Raw genomic sequence first — 22,423 nt, 5'->3', positions numbered from 1 at the left:
TTAAATTAGGATATTAAACCACTTTCCTACTGCTTAAGAAAAGTAAACTTCTTAGGAAAATTACTTTCATATTTTGTCTCTGTGTGTTACAATCAAGTCTCTTCAGAATGACCATATTTCATTAATTCCTCTAAGATGTGACAAAATTATTGGCTTCTTATTTTCCTATTTTAGGGAAATTTTGTTCTGGTAAAAAAAAAAATGAATTGTTTGATTGTTAGTCTACTACTTATCATCACTTATTATTAAGTCTGTGTGTGTGTGTGTGTGCACGCGCGTGTGCATATGTATCATGGTTAGTCAGTTGGAAAGAGCACTTAACATTTTTCCCAGTATTAAAATTAGACAAAATCATCTAAGCTCTGTAAAATTTACTAAGGTATTTTTAAGAGAATGTGTATGAAGACAGAATTAGGTATAAAAAGACTATTGATTTCATTTTGCAAAATCTGGATTTTAGTCCTGATTCTAACAGCAGAATTCACTGAGTGTCCTACTGTATTTTTCCTTTCATTTCGTGTTCTAGACATGTTATAGCCAAATGCTCCAGGAAACAAACTCATTCAGATGGACAGCGTGGATAGTGGAGTGCAGTTTATTACACCAGCGGGTCTGAGAGAGTCTCCTCTTTAGCCAGGGACCCTGACTGACTTTGTGAAAACCTTATATACCTTAGGTGTACTGCTCAAGCCCACATCCCCAAATGCATTAAACCTAGCCTGGAAAATGTTAAAGGGACGTATAATCAGGTTAAAGCCATGATTCATAATCAGAAGGGTCAGCTGCTTATACATTGTAGCCTACACCAATGGGTGCCATAAAGATTACAAAGGTGATTGACTACATAGGGGGTTATTACATTCTTTTTGGCGATGGGAAATCTTGGTATGGAATCTGGTGTTTATCAGTCCAGGAGGCTAGTTTGGCCATAGGTATGTTATTTCCATGGCTACCAGGCACATAGTTCAAAGTTCACTGAAAGTACAAGATGGAGTTTCCTTCTTTTTCAAGATGGAGTCAGCTCGGCCTGTTTCTTTCCTCCTTCAGACATACTAAATTTTTGGTTAATATCAATTCAAGTTGACTTTCTATCCTGGAGATCATCTCTGCTCTATAATATGAATATGAGTGCTAGATTTGTTGTATTTGATAAAAGAAAGACTGTACACTTACATTAAGAAAGTTCAACTCACTGCTAAGAAGGGGCAGATGTTCTTGATTTACACTCATTAAATTCTTTTCCTACTTATAAAAAATTAATGTGTAAATTACATACATTAAAATTCACAGTAATTTAACAACTGTATATCCTCAGTACTCACAACCCAAAGCAAAATGTAAAATATTTACATCATCTCAGAAAGATCTTTCATGTCCTTTTCCAATAAGTCCTCCCAATCCCAGAAAAACTATTTTCTGATTTCTACCACCATAATTTAGTACTTCCTTTTCTTAGATATCCTATAACTAGAACTGTGTTCTTTTCTATCTTTCTTGTTTCAAACCTCTCACTCAATGTATTGATTTTGAGATTCATTCATGTTATTGCACACATAAGTATTTCATTCCTTTTTGTTGTAGAGTACTGTTCCACTGTATGAACATTTCAATCTTCATTAATATATCCTTCTATTGATGGACATTTGGGTTGCTTCCAGTTTGGGGATACTATTATGAATAAGGCAGTTCTAAATATGAACAAAGCTAGTGGAGGTGATGGAATTCCAGTTGAGCTATTTCAAATCCTAAAAGATGATGCTGTGAAAGTGCTGCACTCAATATGTCAGCAAATTTGGAAAACTCAGCAGTGGCCACAGGACTGGAAAAGGTCAGTTTTCATTCCAATGCCAAAGAAAGGCAATGCCAAAGAATGCTCAAACTACTGCACAATTGCACTCATCTCACATGCTAGTAAAGTAATGCTCAAAATTCTCCAAGTCAGGCTTCAGCAGTACATGAACTGTGAACTTCCAGATATTCAAGCTGGTTTCAGAAAAGGCAGAGAAACAAGAAATCAAATTGTCAACATTTGCTGGATCATCAAAAAAACAAGAGAGTTCCAGAAAAACATCTATTTCTGCTTTATTGACTATGCCAAAGCCTTTGACTATGTGGATCACAATCAACTGTGGAAAATTCTGAAAGAGATGGGAATACCAGACCACTTGACCGGCCTCTTGAGAAACCTATATGCAGGTCAGGAAGCAACAGTTAGAACTGGACATGGAACAACAGACTGGTTCCAAATAGGAAAAGGAGTACATCAAGGCTGTATATTGTCACCCTGTTTATTTAACTTATATGCAGAGTCAGATCAGATCAGATCAGTCGCTCAGTTGTGTCCGACTCTTTGTGACCCCATGAATCGCAGGACGCCAGGCCTCCTTGTCCATCACCAACTCCTGCAGTTCACTCAGACTCATGTCCATTGAGTCAGTGATACCATCCAGCCATCTCATCCTCTGGTGTCCCCTTCTCCTCCTGCCCCCAATCCCTCCCAGCATCAGAGTCTTTTCCAATGAGTCAACTCTTCGCATGAGGTGGCCAAAGTATTGGAGTTTCAGCTTTAGCATCATTGCTTCCAAAGGAATCCCAGGGCTGATCTCCTTCAGAATGGACTGGTTGGATCTCCTTGCAGTCCAAGGGACTTTCAAGAGTCTTCTCCAACACCACAGTTCAAAAGCATCAATTCTTCGGCACTCAGCCTTCTTCACAGTCCAACTCTCACATCCCTGCATGACCACAGGAAAAACCATAGCCTTGAGTAGACGAACCTTTGTTGGCAAAGGAATGTCTCTGCTTTTCAATATGCTATCTAGGTTGGTCATAACTTTCCTTCCAAGGAGTAAGCGTCTTTTAATTTCATGGCTGCAGTCACCATATGCTGTGATTTTGGAGCCCAGAAAAATAAAGTCTGACACTGTTTCCACTGTTTCCCCATCTACTTCCCATGAAGTGATGGGACCAGATGCCATGATCTTCGTTTTCTGAATGTTGAGCTTTAAGCCAACTTTTTTACTCTCCGCTTTCACCTTCATCAAGAGGCTTTTGAGTTCCTCTTTCTGCCATAAGGGTGGTGTCATCTGCGTATCTGAGGTGATTGATATTTCTCCCGGCAATCTTGATTCCAGCTTGTGTTTCTTCCAGTCCAGTGTTTCTCATGATGTACTCTGCATATAAGTTAAATAAGCAGGGTGACAATATACAGCCTTGACGTACTCCTTTTCCTATTTGGAACCAGTCTGTTGTTCCATGTCCAGTTCTAACTGTTGCTTCCTGACCTGCATACAAATTTCTCAAGAGGCAGATCAGGTGGTCTGGTATTCCCATCTCTTTCAGAATTTTCCACAGTTTATTGTGATCCACACAGTCAAAGTCCTTGGCATAGTCAATAAAGCAGAAATAGATGTTATTTTGGAACTCTCTTGCTTTTTCCATGATCCAGCGGATGTTTGCAAATTGAATCCTGGTCTCTCTGCCTTTTCTAAAACCAGCTTGAACATCAGGAAGTTCACGGTTCACATATTGTTGAAGCCTGGCTTGGAGAATTTTGAGCATTACTTTACTAGCGTGTGAGATGAGTGCAATTGTGCGGTAGTTTGAGCAATCTTTGGCATTGCCTTTCTTTGGGATTGGAATGAAAATTGAACTTTTCCAGAGTACATCATGAGAGTACAAGGACATCATGAGAAACACTGGATAGGTAGATAGAAAATTCTAACTTTACTTTTTTTTTCTTTGTGTATTTTAAAGATGTCATTCCATTGTCTTCTCTCATTCGTTGTATTTAATTAAAAGTCAGCCATAATAGCTGTACACTTTGCATAATGTAACTTATTTTAAAAAATTACTGAGTGCTTTCAATAATTTTCTTTGGTTATTCAGGATTTTACCTACAATATGTCCAGGCACAATCTCCTTCTCAGGATTTTCTGAGCTTCTTTAGTGTTTGGGTTAATGTGTTTCATCAATTTTGGAAAATTTTTATCTGTTATCTTTTAAAACTGTATCTTTTGTCCTAATCTCCTTTTCTTTTACTTTTATTAAATCCTACCTCTATGTTATAGCATATGAAAATGTTCCACAGATCTCAGATACTGTTTTGTCTACACCTTTATCTTTTTTGTGTTGCAGTTTGGACAATTTGTATTTAACCTGCCTGTCTTCATATTAGCCCGTTGTTTCCCTTTCTATTTCCACTGTGCTATTAAGCTTATCAAATTATTTCTAATATCATATTTTTGTTTCTATTATTTCTATTTTCTTTAAGGTTTTTGTCTCTGCTGACATTCCCTCTGTATTCAGACATATTGCTCTCATTCTAGGATATTTAAGTTAAATTATATCAATACATATAATATCTGAGCTTTTCCTGGATCTTTTTCTACTACTGTTTTGTTTCTTGACTATGGGTCACATTTTCTTGTTTCTTCATTTGTCTCATGTTTTTTTGAGAGTATTATGTGTAAAAGAACTGTAGCAAATAATATTTCAGAGAGGGGCATATTTCTCCTGTCAGGCCTCAAACATGGGGTCCACTGCTGATTAGTCCCTTCAGTTGCGTCTGACTCTTTGCGACTCTATGGACTTCTCTGTCCATGGAATAATCCAGGCAAGATTACTGGAGTGGGTTGCCATGTCCTCCTCCAGGGGATCTTCCCAACCAGGGATGGAACCCTGGTCTCCTGCATTGCAGACAGATTCTTTACCACTGAGCCACCAGGGAAGCCCCAATATAGGGTCTAAGTCACACCAATTTGTAGTTAAGGTAGGTTTAATCTAAGCTAAAGTTGTTACATCTTTTATTGTTTTAACTCAACACAGTTTTAAAATTGATCCTACTTTGAGATGATCAGGATTTTCCTTTCACTTAAGCTTGCGATCAGAGCACAAACAAAGGTCCAAAGAATTCTTTATTCTTTGCAGTACAGAAAAAATATCTCTGAACTTTGTGTATTACAGGCCTAAAAATTAGGTTTCCAATTATATGCTGCTGCAACATGTGAAACCTAGAGGGTTTCTTATGGCCCTAACCACAAGTTCCCTTCCCCTTTCTGCTCCAGTGGATAAGGTCCCCTGGCCGAGTAATTCTCCTTATCAAGGGGACCAAGCACAGTTCCTCTTCGTCCCTGAGTAGTGGGATTCAGTTCTCTGCCAGCTTGTAGAATTATTCAAACAAGCCGATTTCACCCTCCATTGAGAGCCAGGGGGCAACCTACATTCTTGATATTATACAGCTGGCCCCTTACAGCCCCTGGCTATTTCACTCTGTTCTCAGGCACAACCTCGGTGCAGACTAGTGTGGCATGTAGTGTCTTCCTTCCCAGGACTGTGAGTGTACGTACAAACTGCTACCAGTCCCATTTGTCCATTGTCAGGTGTCATGTGTCATCCACCACTACCATCATAAGGTGGGAATTCCTCACCAGTGAAGAGGAGGTGATTAAAATGCTATGGGAGATCTCCCGTTTTACAGTAAGAAATCTATTTTATTTTCATCTCTAGTGAGTTATCTTCCTTCTCCAGAACCACCCCTGGATTTGTACACTATGGAAGATATTTCTCCCACCTTTTGCCTTCTGTTCTGCCTTTAGGAGACCACTGAAGTGTGCTCAGTGAAGACTAGCATACATCAAAACCATTTTTATTTTCAGTCCTCTTGCCCTTTATCCAGCCTTTGGAGGGTTATGGCAGTGACTTAGTGAAAACTAATTCCTCCTCTATTAGCCTTTTCTTGTCACTACCCCAGGGAAGGGATGGAAGCTGAGGCTGCTTGTAACAATCCTGTGAGTGCAGAATCTAAGCTCTCCATTCAGCCTCTGCAGGCAGGGACAAGGGCAGTACCACAGTTCTTGCTGTGGTATTTGGTGGGAGTAGAACAATTACTGTCTAAAAATATTTCTGTCTTTCTAGGTTGACCATTTTCTTCTGGTCCTTTGGATTTTCTTGGGGTTTTATTGTTTATGCCATCAGTGTTTCTAGTTTGTCAAATTCTCCCATACTTGGTTGGGGAGATATTAGGCAAAAAGAAAATCCAGAGAACCCAATGCAGTTGTTCCTCAGGTCTCCTAGCCCATCCACCTTCCTCACCTTCCAGAGTCTTCTTATGTTTATATTATACACAGTGGCCAGGAGTTTTAGACGTACTTAGTAGGAGGAAGAGGGAAACATATGCTTCTATATTTCCAGAAGCAGAGGTCATTAATGATAATCAATCAATGATTAGCCATAACTTTCATGAAGGAAAAGAAAATGCTGTTTCTAAAATGTGCAAAAGGAATTAGTCTTAAAGACTTTTTAATACTTTCAAGTATATTGCTCTACTTAAATGGAAAATATAAAATAAGCAATAGGAAATTTTGCAAACTACAATATAAACATTTCCTAAGAGGGTTATTTGGTCATCTTTTATCAGTTTGCTCTTAATGTTCCTAATTATAGAGATAAATTTTTTATATTAGGACAGAATATGTTCTTTCCTGACAAATTAATAAGCTTGTCTCATTTAATATTAAAAATTATTTGACTCATTATACTTCCATATCTCCTTTCCTACCAGACTACTGGACCTAAATTTTATAGTTAACTTTGGTTTGTTTGCACACCTGAGATTTTTCTAGCATAACTATTTCTTTATTACCCTTTATTATACAGCTCTTAGACTTTGCTTTGTAGTTCTCATGTGCCTGTGATGGTTTCAAGAAAAACTGTCTCAAACATATTTTGAAAACAGATGAGGTAAAAACAGTGGTATTTCTGAGTTTTATTTTGGAAGGATTTGCATTCAAGAGGTAATCTTATTAAAAGGGTATTCTAGGAGACTTCTTGAAGTTGTATTCATAGAAGGAGTACCTTGTATTTATTTACCTTGCATTTTTTTTTTCTTTTGTGTAGCTATGAACTGGGGAATGGATCCTCCCCTCTAACCCCTGACAGGTGCTACTACAGCTATATAGAAGTACTTCATCATTTTATGCGTTCATTCATTTTAGTAAACATTTATTGAATGTCTACCAAACACTATACTAGATGCTGGGGATGTAGCACTCATACTGTCCTGGAGGTTTCGCTCTAGCAAGTGAAGGAGCATGTTTTCTGTGCTTGTGAAGGATAAGGCAATTGCATCCAGTCCCGTAACTTCCCAGCCAATGGAAGGGGAAAAAGCGGAAACAGTAACGAATTTTATTTTCTTAGGCTCCAAAATCACTGTGGACAGTAACTGCAGCAATGAAATTAAAAGACACTTTCTCCTTGGAAGGAAAGCTATGACAAACCTAGACAGTGTATTAAAAAGCATAGACAACACTACTGACAAATGTCCATCTAGTCAAAGCTATGGCTTTTCCAGGAGTCATGTATGGATATAAGAGTTGGACCATAAAGAAGACTGAGTGCTGAAGAACTGATGCTTTTGAAATGTGTTCCTAGAGAAGACTCTTGAGAGTACCTTGGACAGTAAGGAGATCAGTCAACCCTAAAGGAAATGAACCCTGAATATTCATCAGAAGGACTGTTGCTGAAGCTGAAGCTCCAATCCTTTGGCCACCTGATGCAAAGAGCCAACTCATTGGAAAAGACCCTGATGCTGGGAAAGATAGTATCACTGACTCAATGGACACGAATTTGAGAAAACTCTCAAAGTTAGTGGAGGACAGAGGATCCTGGTGGGCTACAGACCATGAGGTCACAAAGAGTTGGACATGACTTAGCAAATGATCAGTGATATCACTTATAATACTGAATAGGAATTAAAAATGGCACCCAAACGAGAGAATAAAGTTGTAAAGATTAGACTAAAAGCAAATTTACAAACAAAAATCTCCCCTCTAATTCCATAAATTTAAACAAATATAAATCACAATATTATCAGCAGTATCTCACTATATGTTTTAGCTGTGACATAAAAGCAAAATATACAGTTAAAAACAACTGACAAAATGAATGACGACAACTTGAAAATTTTCTCTAGATTTTTGTAAACTAGTCTTCTAGTTTTCTATTTTTGACGTGGGGTTGGGGGGCAGTGGAGTTTACTGTTAGATGATGGAAAGAAGAATTGGACATCAGTCTCAGTTCATTCGCTCAGTCAGGTCCAACTCTTTGTGATCCCATGGACTGCAGACACCAGACCTCCCTGTCCATCACCAACTCCTAGAGCCTGTTCAAACTCATGTCCATTGAATTGGTGATGCCATCCAATCATCTCTTCCTCTGTCATCCCCTTCTCCTCCCATGTTCAATCTTTCCCAGCATCAGGGTCTTTTCCAATGAAAAGAATCTTCTTTGCATCAGGTGGCCAAAGTATTGGAGTTTCAGCTTCAGCATTAGTCCTTCCAATGAATATTCAAAACTGACTTCCTTTAGGATGGACTGGTTGGATCTCCTCCCAGTCCAAAGGACTCTCTAGAGTCTTCTCTAATACCACAGTTCAAAAGCATCAATTCTTTAGTGCTCAGATTTCCTTATAGTCCAACTCTTATATCCATACCTGACTACTGGGAAAACCATAGTTTTGACTAGATGGACCTTTGTTGGCAAAGTAATATCTCTGCTTTTTAATATGCTGTCTAGGTTGGTCATAGCTTTTCTTATAAGGAGCAAGTGTCTTTTAATTTAATGGCTGCAGTCACCATCTGCAATGATTTTGGAGCCCAAGAAAATAAAGTCTGTCACTGTTCCCATTTTTTCGCCATCTATTTGCCATGAAGTGATGGGACCAGATACCATGATCTTAGTTTTCTGAATGTTGAGTTTTAAGCCAACTTTTTCACTCTCCTCTTTCACTTCCAAAAAGAGGCTCTTCAGTTCTTTTTCACTTTCAGCCATAAGGGTGGGGCTATTTGCATATCTGAGGTTACTGATACTTCTCCTAGCAATCTTCATTCCAGCTTGTGCTTCATCCAGCTTGCCATTTTGCATAATGTCCTCTGCATATAAGTTAAATAAGTAGGGTGCATAAGCAGCCTTGACATACTCCTTTCCCAATTTGGAACCATTTTGTTGTTCCATGTCTAGCTTTAACTGTTGCTTTTTGACATGCATACAGATTTCTCAGGAGGCAGGTAAGGCAGCCTGGTATTCTTATCTCTTTAAGAATTTTCCACAGTTGTGATCCACTCAGTCAAAGTCTTTGGTGTAGTCAGGAAAGCCGAGTAGATGTTTTTAGTCATGTATGGATCTGAGAATTGGAATATAAAGAAAGCTGAGCACTGAAGAATTAATGCTTTTGAACCGTGGTGTTGGATAAGACTCTTAAGAGTCCCTTGGACAGCAAGGAGATCCAACCAGTACATCCTAAATGAAATCAGTCCTGAATATTCATTGGAAGAACTGATGCTGAAGCTGAAACTCCAATACTTTGGCCACCTTGTGCAAAGAACTGACTCATTGGAAAAGACCCTGATGCTGGGAAAGATTGAAGGTGGGAGGAGAAGGGGACCACAGAGGATGAGATGGTGGATGGCATTACCTACTCAATAGACATGAGTCTTGAGTAAACTCTGGGAGTTGGTGATGGACAGGGATGCCTGGCGTGCTGCAGTCCATGGGGTTGCAAGGAGTCAGACATGACTGAGTGACTGAACTGAACTGAGATGTGCTTCTGGAAATATCTTGCTTTTTTGATGATCCAACGGATGTTGGCAATTTGATCTCTGGATCCTATGCCTTTTCTAAATCCAGCTTGAACATCTGGAAGTTCATGATTCACATACTGCTGAAGCCTGGCTTGGAGAATTTTGAACATTACTTTGCTAGCATGTGAGACGAATGCAATTGTGCTGTAGTTGAGCATCTTTGGCATTGCCTTTCTTTGGGATTGGAATGAACACTGGCCTTTTCCAGTTCTGTGGCCACTGCTGAGTTTTTCAAATTTGCTGGCATATTGAGTGCAACACTTTCAAAGCATCATCTTTTAGGATTTATCTCAAATGGAATTCCATCACCTCCACTAGCTTTGTTTGTAGTGATTTTTCCTAAGGACCAGTTGACTTCGCATTCCAGGATGTCTGGCTCTAGGTGAGTGATCATACCATCATGGTTATCTGGGTCGTGGAGATCTTTTTTGTATAATTCTTCTGTGTATTCTTGCCATCTCTTCTTAATAAATCAAATCCCTTGACGATTATACAGTGGAAGTGGCAAATAGATTCAAGGGATTAGATCTGATAGAGTGCCTGAAGAATTGTGAACAGAAGTTCGTGACACTGTAAAAGAGGCAGTGACCAAGACCATCCCCAAGAAAAAGAAATGCAAAAAGGCAAAACGGTTGTCTGATGAGGCCTTGCAAATAGCTGAAAAAAGAAGAAAAACTAAAGGCAAAAAGGAAAAGGAAAGATATACCCATTTGAACGCAGAGTTACAAAGAACAGCAAAGAGAGATGAGAAAGCCCTCCTCAGTGATCAATGCAAAGAAATAGAGGAAAATAATAGAATGGGAAAGACTAGAGATCTCTTCAAGAAAATTAAAGATACCAAGGGAACATTTCATGCAAAATGGGCACAATAAAGAATTGGACATACTATGCATCAATTAACAATGTGCTACTTTAGGAGGTTACTTAAATTCTTTAAGCTTGATTTTCTATCAGTAAAATGAGAGTCAGATACTTACTTGGCATGACTTACTTGGCATGGAGAAGGGCTATAGTGAAGTATTATTTTCAAAATTTTATACTATTTTAAAGATGAGAATTTCTTTGTGAGAAAGAAAGATGCTGCCAAGAAACCCTGTTAATCTAGTTGAAACTATTCCCTGCTTCCAATATTTTATAGAGGACAATAACTCTTGCAGCCATAAAATGGCTTTTAAATAATACATAGCACTATCTACAAATCTGACAAAGGTCCCTATAGTCAAAGCTATGGTTTTTCCAGGAGTCATGTATGGATGTGAGAGTTGGATCATAAAGAAAGTTGGGTGTCAAAGAATTGATTCTTTTGAACTCTGGTGTTAGAGAAGACTCTTGAGAGTCCCTTTAACTGCAAGGATATCAATCCATCAGTCCTAAAGGAAATCAGTCCTGAATGTTCACTGGAAGGACTGATGCTGAAGCTGAAACTCCAATACTTTGGCCACCTGATTCAAGGAACTGACTCACTGGAAAAGACTCTGATGCTGGGAAAGATAGAAAGCAGGAAGAGAAGGGGACCACAGAGGAAGAGATGGTTGGATGGCATCATCGACTCAATGGACATGAGTTTGAGCAAGCTCTGGGAGATGATGAAGGACAGGGAAGCCTGGTGTGCTGTAGTCCATGGGGTTGCAAAGAGTAGGACATGACTGAGTGACTGCACAACAATCTACAAATCATGAAGTCCTTAATCTAAGATTCTCTTTTAACTCCTAATTACATTTTTGTTTCAACTTAATATGATTTTTTGTTTTTTCTTATGATTAGAAAAGACTAAAATAATAACAATGAATAATAATACATTACAAAAAGAAAATGGAAATAACCCCCATTATCTCATCAGCTAGAGGGAGCCCTTTTGCAAAATATATTCAATCCTTAAGGTACAATGAAAAATGACATACAAACTCGATGATAGTACATAATATAATGAGTTTTATAGTTGCTTTCTTATAAATTGCTCAATGAAGAAAAATGGCAATAGAGTAAAACAGTTTAACTTAAACAATTTAGCAACCACAGGGGTGTAGCAAAATGATTGGGTCCACGTGTAAAAACTCTGATGATATAGTTTAATCCAGGGATAGTTTTTATAGTAATTAGAAGAATGACTGAATATTCTTTAGGCAATAATCCCAGGAATATTATTATTCTTAATTGTTAGTTGATGAATATTAATGAGTCTCAAAAGCAGAATTTGAGGCTAGACTTCTGACAGTTTCTTAAGTATAGATACTTACTTTATGTCTCCAATTAAGGACTGATCCATACACCTAAATCCCTCAGATGAGATGGTGTTTCTCTAGGGAGTTACAGCAATAGATGGCTTATTGGATTGATAATGAGATACAGAACCTTTAGCCTTCTGATCACAAGGTCACTTGTAAGCTAGGATAGGGGTAACCAAAATCATTATTGGTCAATGTGTTACAGGAGGAGAAATGAATTGCTTCACCTCAGCTCAGTTTTTATTACCATTTGAGAGCCATTTGTTATCTCTTATATGAGTGACCCTTACCACTCAAGTTCATTTGTCCTAAATAGGATCAAGATTTTTTTTTCAAATCATAGAAATAAGAAAATGTGTGTGTGTCATTATTCTGATTATTTCTTAAACTTTCAGGATGGTCTCTTCATCTACTTTTACTAAATCTAACAAAATGATTTAAAATTGTACACTAAATAGAAATACTTCACTTAGAGCTTTCTAATTACTATTCTGTTCTAAGTCAAAGATAGTTGCTTGTGTCTTTTCCAGATAAAGAAGCTGTAATGTCTTTTTTTAGTACTGACAACTATACTTGTGTTGTGAAAATTATGCATTTCATCACTCTTTTTAGTAAGTAATTGCTGCCTGGATTGTCTGTGCTGGACCTATTTGCTCTTTTACAAATGCAAAGTTAGTTAGTTGCTCTGTGATATATCTGAGAAACAGATGTTTTGTGTCACGTATCAAAGTCAGTTGGGTTGCTGCTGACTAATGTGTGTCATAGTTTAAATAACCTCATGTTATATACTCTCTAAATGTCAACAACAGTCTACAGCCATACCACCCTGAATGCACCCGATCTTGTCTAAATGTCAACAATAGCTTATATAAGAGAATGATGGAGATGAAGGGGAGAAAATGTATTAAGATCAAAAAGTTAGTAGTTCAGAGGAAATTTAGGTCTTGTTTCGAAACCTGGTGTCCTGTATACAGGATTAGAGACAAGAATATATATCTGTTGTTGTTTGGTCGCTCAGTTGTGTCTGACTCTTTGTAACCCCCTGGACTCTTTGCAACCCCATTTATAAAGGATTAGAGACAAGAGTATATATCTATAATAATATATAACCAAATAGTCATGAGGTTTCCAGTTTTTTGGTTCTGAAGAAAACGTTACAAGACTGAATATTTAACAAGAACTTAATACCAGGCACTGAAATTGACAAAAAGATTAATTACACAGAGATCTAGCTTTCAGGTAATATATAATAGAACACAAGTACATTGAGACCCAAGAATATTCTTGCTTTATAATCTTAGCATCTAAGAGAGCACCTCACTAAAGCTGACTGGCGATTTGGGTTATTACTGAATGAATGAAAGAAAGAAGAAACATATGGATGGATGAACTACTCTAGTTTGTTACTTACATGTCCGAAGGGTATGCTATGGAAAATTTTTTACAGCTCAGAGAGCTTAATGGAAGCCTGAGAATCAGACATTTGTTGGAACAGTGAAATCATAAATCCCATGAAGCATCTCTACTGGGAAAACCACCATTGAACAGTCTTTGATCAATGCAATTCCCTACTTTCTGCTGCTGATACATTTGGCACTACAGTAAAAATACAAAAACTAATATGTATTATTCCACTTTAATTTATTTTCATATGAGTCCACTCTTTCTTCATCCTTTTTTAATGGTAAAATACTAATCACTCTCAACCATGAGAAGATAAGCATTAGAAAATAGAGAATTAAATTTCTGATGCTTCATTCCATTAACTGGTTCCAATAGAAATTTCGAGAGCAAAATGTAAAGTGAATTTCTTGTATACTCACATAATTCAATAATTTATCCTTTTCTTTTTTATTATCATCATTGAGATTGATTTCAAATAATGCTACAGCTAAAGTGTGTATAGAAAAATAGGGACATGTTTTTATTTTTTCACAATTTAGCCTGTGATGCATGAAAGGGCGGAGACACTGCAGACAGAGTTTTTATTTGTGCATGTGTATATGTCCTTAAACAAAACATGGCTCTCTGGATGGGGCACAGTTGAAAGGAAGTATCACATTATTTTTTCTCAATTTCCTTGCATAGTAGAACAAAATGTAAACTATTTGACTTAACCCATCCAAACAAAATTCCATCATCACCATGAAATTTCTCTTCAAAACTGAGCAACACATGAAATATAAGTGGACCTGGGAAAGTTACTTCACATTTCTTTCATGGGTTTTCCTGATAATCATTGCCTGTGTTTTTCCATTTACCCTCAGCTTCGTCGGACACGCTTTACTGCTTCCATAGATCATCCTACCAGAGGTCACAGATCACACAGAACCTACAGAAACAGGAAATCAAACTTCCTGAGTCCACTACAAAACACAGAAACCTGTTTCCTCTTCACATCTCAAATTGGCAAACCTCTGTCTTGGCAGATTCAGTGTGGAAGCAGTTGTCAGAAAGGCTAGAAGGACTTTATCCCCCAATTTTACTTGAGCTTTCTAGCTTCCAACTACTGAAATGAAAGGAGCAAGGCTATTTATCCTGCTTTCTAGTTTATGGAGTGGAGGCTTTGGGCTTAATGGCCCTACGCACACTCGGACTACAACTGAGGATGAGAACTCCCAGAAGAATGCGACCTCTGCTTCAGTTCCTCCAAACAAAGGACAAAGTCTCCAGGTGCTGCCAACCCCCAAGATCACATCAACTGAAGTGGCCACAGCTCCTGATTCCAGCACTTCTGAAGACAGTCTTCTGAAATCAATACCACTGCCTTCAGAGACAAGTGCATCTCCAGAGGGTGTGAGAAAACAAACTCTCACACTCACAGAGAAGACAGAAGAAGGGATGCTGAAGTTACAAACGCTTGCCCTCCAGACGGAACCTACCCTCAAGTTCAGTCCTAAAGCAGAATCAGTGATTCTTTCCAACTCCACCCTGAAATTTCTTCAGAGCTTTGTCAGAAAGACGAATGAACAAGGCATTTCTCCAAACTCAGTTGGAGGCGTGGGAAGTCGATCGCCACGGGAAACGTACCTCAGCAGAGGTGACAGCCCTGGAAGCCAAAGAACCAGCAAACAAAAACCAAGTTTTGAAACAACTAGAGGAAAGTAAGAAAATTCTTTTTTTTCCCCCTTTCTAATGATACAGTTTGTAAGATTGCAAGCTAACAGTTAAATGGTCTCATTTCCAGACAGGATTTTGTGTTCAAGATGAAACCAGATCATATGTCAGTTAGATGAGGGAATTGAGCATTACCTTATCTTAAAAGGAAAAGCTGAACAAATAAAATGCAGCAATTTGTTTTAATTGAAGTGGTCCAAGTTACTAAATAGAGGTACTTTAACTGGAGATGGTCACTAACCCTACAGTGTAACCCTACAGTGACTTGTTAGTTAACTCACATCAAGCATATGCTGTTTGTGCTCAGAATTACATCCACAAGGTGAAAGAAAAAAATGTCAATACGGTTAACGTGTGAACAGATTTAAAAATTGAAACAGCCTGGTGCTGTGGAAATTAAACAGTTATCAAGAACAAACCAAGCAGAGCTGGGTTGGAATCCTGGCTCCCGTACTGTCTGGATCCTTGACTTCAGCAAGTCAATTGATGTTCCTGAATCTAAGTTTTTTCATTTGTAAAATACAGATAGGAAATACAGATAAAAATTCCAACTTTGCAGGGTTATCATGCAAGATTTAAATTAATGAAATGTGCTTAGACACATACTTCTCACAGAATGGGTGCTCAACAAATCATATTTTACTAGTACTGTTATACCGAGTTATGCTATTATCATTAATGTGTTGATTAGAAAGGCCAATTTTTCAAATTGATTTTGATTTAAAATTAGAGAAAATTCTATTTGAATTGTTGAAACAAAATAATAAAACAAAGCTTAAAACAGTATCATTAAATAAAACTTTTAAAAGGCCCCCAAAAAACAAGAACAAAACACTGAGAAATGCAAGTCAGTGTTCTATTCATTTAATGTTCAAAATTATTTCTATGTTTAGAATACTAGATGTTTAGTATTATGAAATTAAACTTTCAAATACCTTTTGCTTATAATAAAAATTTAAAGACACCAAATAATGCCTTGGAAGCTTGAGTTAAATACCTGACTACATAAACTAATTTAAGTTAATAATAGCAACTTACACCTGCTATATGAAAGGCATTGTGTTAATGGTATAAAGATGTTCTTGATATAAAGATGAGGACACACTGGGAATATAAACCAATAGATTTGTATTTATTTAATTCCATTTTCACTGTATTTCAAAGGTTATAAAATTTTTTAAATATGGAAGTAAATGTGATTTTAACTAAAAACATTAACTTCGTGGAATGTAGAACATGCCAATGTACTATAAAATAAATACTACAGATTACAAAATGTTCAACTTGGGATGGATATACTTTGTCTGTAAGAGACATTTTAACAGATATAAATTAAGCTTTCTCATGTTTATGAACAACAGAATATGGGCTATCAAATAATAGTAAAATGTAAACTATTGAGAGTCATAGTCACTTATAAAATCATCTCTATTCATATTTTGTAATATTCTATGATTTAATTTTTTTAAACAAGTTGTATAGAAACCTTAGGCACTCATAGAAAATGACTTGAACTTTTTAGAGATGTGTGTCAAGAGTTTTCAATAGATTGTAAATACAACCAAAAGAAGAAGGGAACAGTTCTAATTAAAACAGTGCTTAAAGTTTTACATGGCATATAGAAATGGCATACAGTTGTTTCATAATTAGAAGTAGTAATTGATAACTTGATGAATACTAGATACATGCTAATTGTTTTACCCAGAGACCTCACTGTCAAAGCTTATGAACACCTACTTATTTTTATATATTACAAATCATCTGATGATTTTTATATATTGCCTATTATGTGCCTAACATTGTACTGGTCTCTGGGGAAATAGAGAATTTTTAAAATAATTCCTGCTTCCAAGGAATATTTTCTATAAAAAGTAACCACCAACATGTCTCAGATTTTTAAAAATTCACTATATGTTAGGAGGAAACAAGACATTAAAGTTGTAACCTGCTGAGCAGAACTCCATCCGTTGGATTTTCCAATGACAATAATCTTATTTCTGGGGCTTCCCAGGTGGCTCTAGAGGTAAAGAACACTCCTGCCAGTGCAGGAGATGTAAGAGATGCATGTTTGATCCCTGGGTTGGGAGAATCCCCTGGAGAAGATAAAGGCAACACACTCCAGTATTCTTCCCTGGAGAAACCATGGAAAGAGGAGCCTGGCAGAGTACAGTCCATAGGGTTGCACAGAGTCAGACATGATTGAAGCGACTTAGCACACATGTACTTAGAGGGTCTTGAAGAAACTCCAGGAGACAGTGGAGGACTGAGCAACAACAACTTAAGAGTCTACATCCTGAAGTCCTGGAGAGCTGAGGTTCTATTTCATTTTTTTGGCTGAACCATGCAGCATGCAGGATCTCAGTTCCCCGACCAGATCAAACTCTCTGCATTGGGAGCACCGAGTTATATACCATTGACCACCAGGGAGGTCCTGAAGTTCTCTTTTGGTAAACTTTTCATTCGGTCCCAGACTTCTACTCATTAAGCCACGCAATTGATAATGGTATGAGATAAAACTTAGGCCCATCTCTTATGGACACAGTGCTGACGAAAAGAAACCTTAACAAGGTCAAAAGAGATCTTTCATATTTTATTTGATTAACAAACAAAAATAGTAGCAAACACTTTATGGTATTTTCTCTAGTACTATACTGAGGGTGTGTATGTGTGTGTGTGTGTGTGTGTATGAAAATACATAATTTTCAATCCTTTAAACATCGCCATAATTCTATGAAGAAGATTCTTTTACTATTTCATTATGGAGAGGTTAAGAAACTTAACTAGGGTCACTTAGCTAGTAAATTGCACAGCAAAAATGCAAACCCAGGCTGTCTTCAGAGACAAAGCATTCTATCCCTACATTATACTCCCTCAGCAAACACAGTCTACTATCCCAACTGGAAAAAACAAGTGGCCAGTATATTTCCCCACTTCTGAGGCTTCAGTGACTATTCTTTGCTCCATAACAGAGTCCAGATTTGTTACCCAATCAGTCACACAATGCCATCTTTGATCTGGCTCTTGCCTATCTCCCCAGCCTCATCTTCTGTCACTTTCTGGCCATTAAAATTTGTAGTTTTCTAGTCCACAGTATATTGTTTGTTAAACCCATCTCTGGTCCCTGTTTGTACTTCTGGCTAGCACAGTCTTATTTTCCTATCACCTACTTCTTTTACACCTAATAATAATATCTCCAGGAAGCCTTCTCAGTCTCAGTCAGGTGGGCTCTCTGACTGTACTTAAACTCTGAATTCTTCTTTTGCCACACTTACAGTAGTGTATTATAATTATATATGTGATCTCCTTGCATTTAGGTACATATTTTCATTGCTAGTAAAATATTTGGTTTATAATACATACACAATATTTAATGAACTGACTATAAAGTTTATGGATCTATATGTGAATATATAAACAAATCCTTCCTAAAGAATTATTATTTCTGTATAAGAAAATCTGATTGACTGGGGATAAACTCATCTTTAGGTTTTGGGGTTTTTTCCCTAATACTCTTAGAATTTTATAGTGATTCTACTTAAAAGGAATACTTACATCAATAGAATTTTTCTGGCATATTTTTGTCTCATCTTGTATTTTGTCTCATCTTAGCACCACAGAACTCCTGGCCCCACCAGAGTTGTGGTTTCCTGTCTAGCAGAATGGAGGTTGGTCAGTGACCAAGCACTTTGAAACAGGCAGGATAAAAAGGAGAAATTAGAATTAGTGTATCTATGCAGTGAGCCAATATTTGCTGAGGACTAATATAGGCTACACAGTTCATGGGGTCTCAAAGAGTCAGACATGACTGAGCAACTAACACTTTCAACTTTCAATACGTCCCCAGCATCGTGCTTGTGCTGAGAGTAAAACAGTGAAAACAAACTCCCACCTGTTCCGCCTCCTGGAACCTGCAGTCCAGGAGGGCATGGGGAGGGAAAAGAGTGCATCACAAAGACTGATGTGGAGTCAAAATGGTGATCAACATTCTGAATGAAGTTCTTAAGAATATGTAACAGGGTGAGTGGCCTACCCTGAGCACTGTGAGCCTCCCCTGAGAGGATAGTAGGTAAGATGAGATATCGAGAGGCATCGACTGCCTACCTAATAACTTCTCTCACAATCCCAACGCCTGCACCTGTGTACTTGAATCTTCATCTCAGTGAATGGCTAGTTCCATAACTGGAAACCTTTGGTATATCTTTTACATTTTCTCCCCTGGCCTTTATATAATCAATTAAGAAGTCTCAGTGTCCTCTCCAACATCCTTCAAACCCCTAGCCTCTCTCCACTTTTACCATACCATCCCATTCTTACCACCATTACCCACCACCAATCTCTTAACTTATCCGCATTTCCACTCTTGCCTCCACACATGTGAGACCTTTCAAACTTTTTTATGGAATAAATTTGACATAGAACATTGTATGTTTGACACAGAACTCGGCTCCTCTGAGCCCCTCTGTGCCCGGCCACCTGCTCCAACCCAGGTGCTGCCAGGGCCGGGACCAATGCACCCACACTGAATCCTGATTATTTTAAGCTAGCTGTGGAAATGGTTTCCCTTGGCAATGTTTGACTTAGGAGTAGCCATGTGACCAGCTTTTGACCAAAGAGACACCTGGGAAGAACCATGGGGGACCTCAAGGAAAAACTTCTCTACTCTTGACACTCAAGATTTCTCTTCTTCCTCTAGACATGCACTCTCTACTGTGATAGCCACTAAGCACAGGTGGCTATTTAAAGTTAAATTAATTAAAATTAAGTGAAATTAAAAATTCAGTTCCTCAGTCATACTACTAGTTACATGGTCAAGCACTCTGTTCACCTGGAGCTAGTGGCTGCCATATGGGACAGTGTAGACACAGAGTATTTGCATTGTTGCAGAAAGTTCTATTGGATAATGCTGTGCCTGGATATTTTCAGTTTGGATTTGATGCTGAAACAGTGGTACCCATCTGAAAAACACTGAAAGGGGCTAGGGATTGCAAGTGAAAATGGAGATATCCTGAGGTTTTGAAAGATTGGCTTCCCTGATAGCTCAGCTGGTAAAGAATCTGCCTGCAATGCGGGAGACCTGGGTTCCATCCCTGGGTTGGGAAGATCTCCTGGAGAAGGGAAAGGCTACCCACTCCAGTATTCTGGTCTGGAGAATTCCACGGACTGTATAGTCCATGGGGTCACAAAGACTCAGACACGACTGAGCGACTTTCACTTCACTTCAAGGCATTTAAACTTTAACTCAGGTTAATGAATTTCATTGAATGTAAGACTTCATATACTGTGATGCATTATCTTATGTATTAATAAGAAAATATGACATTAAAGTTTTTAGATTTATCTCTCAGAGTTTTATTATATATCATTTATGCATCCTTGAAATGAAAATATAAATAAAACTGGTTTAGCTATTTCTAAGGCAGTAACAATACCTACTGTCTGACCAATAGTGACTAAAAGATACCATTGATTTCAAAACATATTCCTGATTTCAGAGATATGTGTCTTAAAAATCGGTGAAACTTGGTATTTTGCTCACATGCTCAAATTCACTTGGTAGCTCTCCATACCCATAGAATAAAATGCAAAATCCTCACCATGCACACTGGGTCTTGCTCATGACCCCCTATCTTTATGATCTAAATTTCCACCATGCTCCAGGTTCACTCCACTTCATTTTCTCCACAAATGGGTTTCCTTCTGGTTACTGACCATGTCAAGTTAATATGTATCTCAAGGAAATTTCCTGTTTGCTCTTGATAGAATGCTCTAACTTCAGTATTTTGAATGATGGATTCCTTTTCTTCATGCAACTCTAGCATTGATGTCCCTCTCTCAAGCAGACCTTCTCTGACAACCCAATGTCAAATTGCCATCTTATCACCTTTACTTTTTTCTTTAAAGCATTTATTTGAAATTATGAGTTTATTAATATAGACATTTGTGTATTTTATATTTTTTCATGTCAAAAATACACCCTATGATAATAGGAACCTTGCCCTTTTCAATTATTATTCTATTCAACTGCTAACATAAGTGCCATGCACATAGAAAAAGCCAAACAAAACTCTGTGGAATGACTGCTTATTGAATGGATTTGGAGTTTGAAGCAGAGATCAAGACTAGAGGCATAAGTTTGGAAAATATGAGAACTATAAAAATATGGATAATCAATTGAGGAGTTTTCTCTCTCTCTTTTTTTTTAATGAAAAAGGAAAGGGAGAGAAAGCAGAAGTCAGAGCTGGCCCTGAGAGTTTCCCACTCTTTTGTTGCCATTGTGTTTTATTTTGCATAGAGAATGGCCATAAATATTGTAAAATATTAATGAAAAGGCCAGAAGGGAAAAGTTGAATATGAAACAAGATGAATACTTTATTTGCTGAGTTTACTGGAAACTTGATTTATTTTAGAATTTCATTTGTTTATTCTTTCTATAAGCTATATAACTTGCTTTAAGTACAAACAGGTGGCTCAAGTTAAATAATTTATGATTTCTAGTATGTTTAAGGGCTTTCCTGGTGGCTCAGTCAGTAAAGAATCTGCCTGCAATGCGGGAGACCTGGGTTTGATCCCTGGGTTGGGAAGATCCCTTGGAGGAGGGCATGGCAATCCATACCAGTATTCTTGCCTGGAGAATCCCCATGGACTGGGCAGACTGTGGCCCATGGGGTCACAAAGAGTCAGACACAACTGAGCTACTAAGCATATCACAGTATGTCTAAAATAATAAATACTACAAGTCTTGTATTAATTAGACCACTTGTAAATAGAAATTTTAAATATAATATAAAAATTTGATGGTTTAAAATCACAAAAACTAACCATCTAATTAATTCTATTGCCTATCATAATAAGCATTTTTCTGCTTAATTCTGTAAATTATGAGGTTTTAGATGTGAAAAATCTGGTCAATTAAATTCAGATAACATCTTAGTCCATTCAGGCTGTTATAACAAAATAAAAGACTGGGTGGCTTATAAACAACAGAAATTTATTTCTCAGTTCTGGAAGCTGGAAGCCCAGGAACAGTTGCTAGCATGGTCAATGAGGGCTTTTTTCCAGGTTCCTGAGTTCTCATTTTACCCCCACATGGTGGAAGGGATGAGGGATCTCTCTAGGGCCTCTGTTATAAGGGCACTAATACCTTATACCTAATAACTCCCAAAGCCCCCATCTCTCAATACTATCATAATGGGCATTTGGATGTCAACAAATGGAGTTGGAGGGGGACACAAACATTCAGTCTATAACACGTATTGTTTGCAAAGTTCTTATCAAAGGCCTAGTGGCATCCAAGGGGATTATTCTCACCTGCTATAAATATCTAAAAGGAAACACACCATTTATATCCTTGAGAAATAAATGTATCAACTACATTATTGCCAGTGAAAATACTAAAGTATACTCTGCATCTCAATTTTTTCTTGTTAATCATTTCCTTTTATTTCT

General features: G+C 37.6%; 1 protein-coding gene across 2 annotated transcripts in view; it reads left to right on the top strand.

The window, feature by feature from the left end:
- Nucleotides 1-22,423, top strand: part of MMRN1 (multimerin 1) — a 93,615-nt gene that overhangs the window by 5,388 nt on the left and 65,804 nt on the right. For both annotated transcript variants that reach the window (XM_061419675.1, XM_061419674.1), the window contains exon 2: nucleotides 14,128-14,964. In XM_061419675.1, the coding sequence (XP_061275659.1) occupies nucleotides 14,375-14,964 (590 nt within the window). In that variant the 5' untranslated portion in view covers nucleotides 14,128-14,374. The remainder of the gene's footprint in view (nucleotides 1-14,127; nucleotides 14,965-22,423) is intronic.

This window comes from Bos javanicus, chromosome 6 (genome assembly GCF_032452875.1).
Source record: "Bos javanicus breed banteng chromosome 6, ARS-OSU_banteng_1.0, whole genome shotgun sequence".
Classification (NCBI taxonomy): domain Eukaryota; kingdom Metazoa; phylum Chordata; class Mammalia; order Artiodactyla; family Bovidae; genus Bos; species Bos javanicus.
The sequence above is the reverse complement of the archived record's forward strand: the minus strand, read 5'-3'. Positions and strand labels throughout refer to the sequence as shown.